Source organism: Vipera berus (genome assembly GCF_964194415.1).
Source record: "Vipera berus genome assembly, chromosome: 2".
Classification (NCBI taxonomy): Eukaryota; Metazoa; Chordata; class Lepidosauria; order Squamata; family Viperidae; genus Vipera; species Vipera berus.
In genome coordinates this window covers 273,431,222-273,438,542 of record NC_138203.1, presented here as the reverse complement: position 1 = coordinate 273,438,542, position 7,321 = coordinate 273,431,222, and the positions used below count along the sequence as shown (strand labels likewise).

At 43.8% G+C, this 7,321-nt stretch overlaps 1 protein-coding gene across 2 annotated transcripts; it reads right to left on the bottom strand.

Annotated features, from left to right (window-relative positions):
• Positions 1 to 963: 963 nt before the first annotated feature.
• LOC308663937 (uncharacterized protein) lies at positions 964 to 5,387 on the bottom strand. Of its 2 annotated transcripts, none has more exons than XM_081320756.1 (2): positions 5,321 to 5,387; positions 964 to 4,599 (listed from the first exon to the last, which is right to left on the bottom strand). In XM_081320756.1, the coding sequence occupies exon 2, from the start codon at positions 4,057 to 4,059 to the stop codon at positions 2,344 to 2,346; it is 1,716 nt and encodes a 571-aa protein (XP_081176882.1). In that variant the 5' UTR covers positions 4,060 to 4,599; positions 5,321 to 5,387; the 3' UTR covers positions 964 to 2,343. The 2 variants fall into 2 exon arrangements, with proteins under 2 accessions (XP_081176882.1, XP_081176883.1); XM_081320757.1 differs by having other exon boundaries at positions 964 to 4,423; positions 5,321 to 5,382.
• Positions 5,388 to 7,321: the final 1,934 nt, after the last annotated feature.

The window sequence follows — 7,321 nt, the reverse complement described above, 5'->3', positions numbered from 1 at the left end:
CTGAGGCTCGTAGTGATGTTGTGGCTTTGCACCTTCCCTTCCAAAACAAGAGAAACCAGATGACTGCGGGCTCATTTCTTACTCCTCCCCAAGGTGACATCAAGGGACAAACAATTCAAAGAGCAAGGTGTGCAGAAAGAGGGAGAGAGATACATTGTAGTGATAGAGAACATAATCAGCCCACAGTGTTTTCCCCCCTCCCCGCCGAACGATGGCAGAAGGAAGAAATAGAATGAGAGAGTTCCCCTTAATAATATATGCGTTCTGACAGTGATTTTATTTTCTTTTACTTCCATGTTTAGCTAACAAGCACCATATTTCCTACTGGTGCCCCATCCCTGCTAAGCAATGGAAATTTGGGCTCAAATTGCTGTCACAACCTGAGAACTACCTACATTTGTTTTCCAAACTCAGGAGAGGGCTGGAAGTCATTTCTCCTCTTCTGGACAGTTGGCGTCCTGGCCAGCTTCATACTTTCAACAGCAGTTTGCTGTGCATCAGAAAATCATGGCAGGTTTTCATGGCAGAAGAGTTCCCAATCATTCTTGCAAATTAACATCTTTTCTCAGTGCAGCTGAAGAGGGCAATGAAAGGCTGGCAGCCTGGAACTTCAACTCACCCTCTGCTTGCAGCTCTGACTTTCCCACCTGCAGAAAGGGCTGTGCAGGAGAAAGACAACTGGGCCTTTCTTGGTCTGGGTTGAGGCCGGGGCACATCACCAAAACGGCATTGGTTGCAACTCTCATGGACTTTTGGAGGCCTCGAAATAGACGGGGTACCACCATTTTGTCCCTCCTAGACCTCTCATCAGGTTTCAATACTCTATCATCTGCCATGATATCCTTATGAACAGACTTTGGGGATTGCAAATGGGAGGCACTGTATTACAGTCGTTCTACTTCTGTCTCCATGGCTGGTGTGGGATTCGTTGTCTAGTTGAAATAAACAATCACAAGCCAAAAGTTCCAAAACAACAGTAATTTATTTCTACTCCTTTGCAAGCGGGCTGCTCCTTGTGCATGCAAGCACACAGTGCACACACCCCAAATCCTCAGTGTGTTCTTTACATTCCACCATTGCCATTACAAATCTACCTCCCACACCTTCTTCATTGGCTTAGTGATCATGCTGTAATCATAACATCGTAACCTATCCAGAGCTTCTAAAGTGAATATATTATCTCTCCCCCCCCCCCCGATTACTTCTCCTATTCCCCTAATTCTATCGACCCTGGCCCTTATTTACAAATTACCTATTATGGCTGTTAGTTCCTAGGCGTTTTCTCTAAAGTTGCTATCAGTAAATTCTGGTTAGGACCGGTTTTCACAGTAGCAAGAGACCTTCTTAGATACAATTCTCAAACTTCAAGCTAGGCTCATGGGATTAAAATATATAGTTTATTTTCTTCACAGACTGGCATGTCTTCTCATACTTCTGTAAAAACAATTAAGCTCTTTCCCCACACTGGTTCCACTCTCACAATTTGGGAGGCCGCGGGAGAAAAGCCTTACACTGCTGCTTTCTAAGATCTACAGGAAACCACTAGCAGAGGCCATCCATCCTACGATACCCTATTATGTACAGATACTCCTGGACTTACACCATTTTATTTAGCGACCACCTGAAGTTACAACAGAGCTAAAAAACTGACTTATGACCATTTTCCACACTTACAGCTTTTGCAGCATCCCCCTTGTCAGGTGATCAAAATTATGACTTGGCAATTGACTCATATTTGTAAGTTTCAGTGTCCTGGGGTCATGTGATCTCCTTGGGGATCCTCCTGGACTCATGGCTCCTGGTTGAGATCATGGGGGGAGGGGCTTTTCCCAACTGTGTCCCTTCCTAGACCAGGGAAGCCTTGCACAGGGCTCAATCATGCCTTGGTCACCTCCAGTTTGGATCACTGCCCTGGACCACCCAGAAATTTCTAACTGGTCCAGAATGCCCCAACACACAAAGTAATGAGGGCCTCTAGGTTGCCCATATCACATCGAGCTGCCCCAGGTTTGTTTCTTTACAGGTGCAATTGAAGATGCTGGTCATCACATTTAAACCTATTTGTTTATTGTAGCATTTGCACTTGGAATTAATACATCACCCCACTGTGCTTTATAGCACTCTCGGCTTACACTGTCAGCATATTCTCCCCAACAATCTGGGTTCATATTTTACTGATCTCGGAAGGATGGAAGGCTGAGTTAACTTCGAGCCCCATCAGGATCGAATTCCAGGCTGTGGACAGTCAGCCAGCAACACTGCATTCTGACCACTGACAACAGGACACTTGTCATAAATGTTCCCCCTTTATTATTTTTTCCATCTAGAAAAGAGAAATGAAATTCAACATTCCTCTACACCCATCAATTTTTGCCTGTGTAATTTCTTGTGTCTGAAAAAGGTAGTGTAATATGTGAAACACTTTCCACAATCTGGGCACTTGAATGGTTTCTCTCCTGTGTGTAACCTTACATGATTTATAAGGCTAGACCTACTACTGAAAGCTTTCCCACAATCCGGACACTCATACATCTTCTCTCCTGTGTGAGTCCTCTGGTGTTTAACCAGGAGGGATTTTTGAATGAAACTTTTCCCACAATCAGGACATTCATATGGCTTTTCTCCTGTGTGTATCCTCTGGTGTCGCACCAGGTAGGAATTCTGACTGAAACATTTCCCACAATCAGGACACTTGAATGGTTTTTCTGCTGTGTGAGTTCTCTCATGTATCACCAGGTTGGAATTCTGACTGAATCTTTTCCCACAATGCAGACACTCATATGGTTTCTCTCCTGTGTGAGTCCTCTTGTGTATCACCAACTGAGAATTACAGCTGAAATTCTTCCCGCAATCTACACACTTATATCTTTTCTCTTCCGTGTGAATTCTCTGGTGTGTCACCAGGTAGGAATTTTGACTGAAACATTTCCCACAATCAGGACACTCATATGGTTTCTTTCCTGTGTGAGTCTTCTGATGTTTTACCATGTTCCATTTCCGTGGGAAATCCTTTCCACAATCTAGGCACTCATATGGTTTTTCTCCTGTGTGAGTCCTTTGGTGTATCACCAGGTAGGAATTCTGACTGAAACATTTCCCACAATCAGCACACTCATATGGTTTCTTTTCTGTGTGTGTCTTCTGATGTTTCACCATGTTCCATTTCCGAGGGAAATCCTTTCCACAATCTGGGCACTCATATGGTTTTTCTCCTGTGTGAGTCCTTTGGTGTACCACCAGGTAGGAATTCTGACTGAAACATTTCCCACAATCAGGACACTCATATGGTTTCTTTTCTGTGTGAGTCTTCTGATGTTTCACCATGTCACCTTTCCAAGAGAAATCCTTTCCACAATCTGGACACTCATATGGTTTCTCTCCTGTGTGAGTGCTCTGATGTCTAAACAGGTAGGAATAACAACTGAAACCTTTTCCACACTCCGGGCACTCATACGGTTTCTCTCCTGTGTGAATCCTCTGGTGTATCACCAGGTAGTAACTCTCACGAAAACTTTTCCCACAATCTGCACACTTATATGGCTTCTCTCCGGTGTGAGTCCTCTGATGTCTAACCAGGTTGGCATTCCGAATGAAACTTTTCCCACAATCTGGACACTTATACGGTTTCTCTCCTGTGTGTGTCCTCTGATGTTTAACCACTTTGGAATTCTGACTGAAACTTTTCCCACAATACAGACACTTAAATGGTTTTTCTCTTGTGTGAGTTCTCTCATGTATCACCAGGTTGGAATTCTGACTGAATCTTTTTCCACAGTGCAGACACTCATACGGTTTCTCTCCTGTATGAGTTCTCTCATGTATCACCAGCTTGGAATTAAGCCTGAAACCTTTCCCACAATACAGACATTCATATGGTTTTGCTCCACTGTGAGTCCTCTGGTGTATCAACAGGTTGGAAGTATGATTGAAACTTTTCCCACAAATGGGACATTCAAAGAGTTTCTCCGCAGTGTGAGTTCTCTTGTGTCTCACCAGATTGGTGTGCATGCTAAATCGTTTGCCAGACTGGGAGTACTGGTGGAGCTGGTCCTCCTGCATTGGTCATTCCATGAATGTTAGTGCTGTTCCAAGTAAAGCTTTTGCCACAGTCCAAATATTTGTATGGGTTTTCAAGGGGTGAATGGACTTATGCAAAAACCAGATGTGATCTGCAATCTGTGTTTTTCCCAAAATAGGCAGTCTGTGGGATTTTTCCAACACTGATATTCGTGGATTCATGAGGAGGCCAAAAATATTTCTGATCTCTTATCTGGTGGTCCTTTGATCCAAGACACTTTCCTTCCTCAAATGCATTCATTAATGCCTTGTACGTTTTCATGCAATATTTTCTTGAGTTCCACATAATCTATTTTTTCTACCTGAAAACTCTGTTCCTTTTATTTTCTCCTTTGTCTCCCTCCATCTGCTAAGGAAAGAGAAAAGTTTCAATACTTTCTGGAAGAAATGATGGTTAGTTTTGCATTTTAATGGTGCTTCTCATTCTCTGTTGTCCGGAATGCTCTTCTTGGCACCATTTCTGTCTATCAGATTCATATTAATGGATTAGTTTCATTATTGTTTAAAAAATGGCTGCTGAACCTGTGAAAACAGCAAAAAGAAACATCCATATATTACTATGAAAGAGCAAAAATATCAAAATGCTAATTTAACCACTAAGATTCATTATGATTCATCAGGGACAAAGGAGACTATCAAAATCAAAGTTCAAGTATGCACTCATATTTCAAATCATGGAATTCTCTTCTTCGCTTAGGTAAATCACAAATTATCATTGCAAATAGTTGTTACAAAAAATACCTGAAAATACTGAGGTCTATAAAGACACATATATATACAGACATAAATATACATCTATAAATTTATATACATAGAACCTCTGTGTATTTGGGAGCTTCAAAATGTTTCAGAAGTGGATTCACTTAATTTTAGAAAGCTGGGGACACTAACAGATGAAACGGTGCCCAGAGTCTATGCGAGATTTAAAGCACCCGTTTTACTCCCGAAAGTCCTCACTTGCCCGAAAAACATGTCAATATCACAAGAAGACCGAGAGAGGCAGCTGTTAAAAAACATGAAATAACGATTTTTTAATGTCGCAATTTTTCCACCTCCCAACAGGAAATCACAGGCAGCAGTTTTAAATCAGGCAGCAGAAGGATCATAACATTTGGGGAGAAAGAATATGCAGCAGCAGCAGCCGACATCTTTCAGCCTCGTCCCTTCGCTGCTTCCACACCGCGGAGGAAACCAAACAGCCCGACTTGCTCCCGGCTTCTCCTCCGACCTGCCCTCCACTCACCTCCCAGGAGCCGCTTCGACTGTCGAGACAGCGGAAGAGACTACCCCGACGCCATCTTTCTCCCATAAGGGAAGCGGAAAAGGATTTCCCTGTGCCCTTTCCCCAAAATCCTCTCTAGCAATCCAATCCTCTATCATTTCAATTCGTTCCGTTCTCCCTCCCGTATGATATTGGCACTATCTATGCGGCTGCTGTGTGCAGAACTGTATTCTCTGCTTTCTAAATACGAGCGCTGCTTCTCTTAGAGCGCCATCTAGTGACATAAGATTGAAAGGCACGCTCGTCCTATCTCTTCCCTGAAGCGTATGCAAGGTGTTTTCATTGATTCCGTGTTTCTTTAGGGGCCGTCAAGTCGTATTCGACTCCCACCGAGCACATCCATAGCGTTTCTCCATGACAATCTATCCTAAACCTTTTCTTTCGGGTCTCCCAAGAGGGGAGTCATTGTCCCTCTTCCTGCAACTAAATCAAAGGAAAGTGTCCTAGGGGGGAAATTATGTACAACAGCCAAGGAGAAAGTGCAGCTCCCTTGAGGGCTGCTGAAGATTGTTCCAGCCAGTTTTTCATCTTGGGGGTTCAGGGTGCAGGATAACTCCTCGAAAGCTTCCTCTGCATGTTAGCGAAGCTTGACCCCTTGTCTCATCTGGGATTGTCAGGGCCCACTTCAATACCTCATCCTAAGAAAGCAGAACTTGTGGAAGCAGTTTCCTCCAAAAGGAACTTTTATTAGGAGCTGATAGCAGACATAATAGACAGGATCTGAGGGTTTCCCCCTCAGATCAATAGGTTAAAAGAGTCCCCAGCAAACTCCACCCCAATAGTTCATCCAGTCAATTTGAATGGGCCAATCTTCAGGTGTTAAGTCCGTTGTGGGAAAGTTGCTGATAACACCGTTCTTTCTGCGGCTCGTAGTGATGTTGTGGCTTCGCACCTTCCCTTCCAAAACGAGAGAGAAACCAGATGGCTGGGGGCTCATTTCTTACTCCTCCCCAAGGTGACATCAAGGGACAAACAATTCAAAAAGCAGGGTGTGCAGAAAGAGGGAGAGAGATACATTGTAGTGATAGAGAACATAATCAGCCCGCAGTGTTTTCCCCCCTCCCCGCCGAACGATGGCAGAAGGAAGAAATAGAATGAGAGAGTTCCCCTTAATAATATATGCGTTCTGACAGTGATTTTATTTTCTTTTACTTCCATGTTTAGCTAACAAGCACCATATTTCCTACTGGTGCCCCATCCCTGCTAAACAATGGAAATTTGGGCTCAAATTGCTGTCACAACCTGAGAACTACCTACATTTGTTTTCCAAACTCAGGAGAGGGCTGAAAAAGTCATTTCTCCTCCTCTGGACAGTTGGCGTCCTGGCCACCTTCATACCTTCAACAACAGTTTGCTGTGCATCAGAAAATCATGGCAGGTTTTCATGGCAGAAGAGTTCAAATCATTCTTGCAAATTAACATCTTTTCTCAGTGCAGCTGAAGAGGGCAATGAAAGGCTGGCAGCCTGGAACTTCAACTCATCCTCTGCTTGCAGCTCTGACTTTCCCACCTGCAGAAAGGGCTGTGCAGCAGAAAGACAACTGGGCCTTTCTTGGTCTGGGTTGAGGCCGGGGCACATCACCAAAATGGCATTGGTTGCAACTCTCATGGACTTTTGGAGGCCTCGAGATAGATGGGGTACCACCATTTTGTCCCTGCTAGACCTCTCATCAGGTTTCAATACTCTATCATCTGCCATGATATCCTTATGAACAGACTTTGGGGATTGCAAGTGGGAGGCACTGTATTACGGTCGTTCTACTTCTGTCTCCATGGCTGGTGTAGGATTCGTTGTCTAGTTGAAATAAACAATCACGAGCCAAAAGTTCCAAAACCATGGTAATTTATTTCTACTCCTTTGCAAGCGGGCTGCTCCTTGTCCATGCAAGCACACAGTGCACACACCCCAAATCCTCAGTGTTTGTTCTTTACATTCCACCATTGCCATTACAAATTTACGTC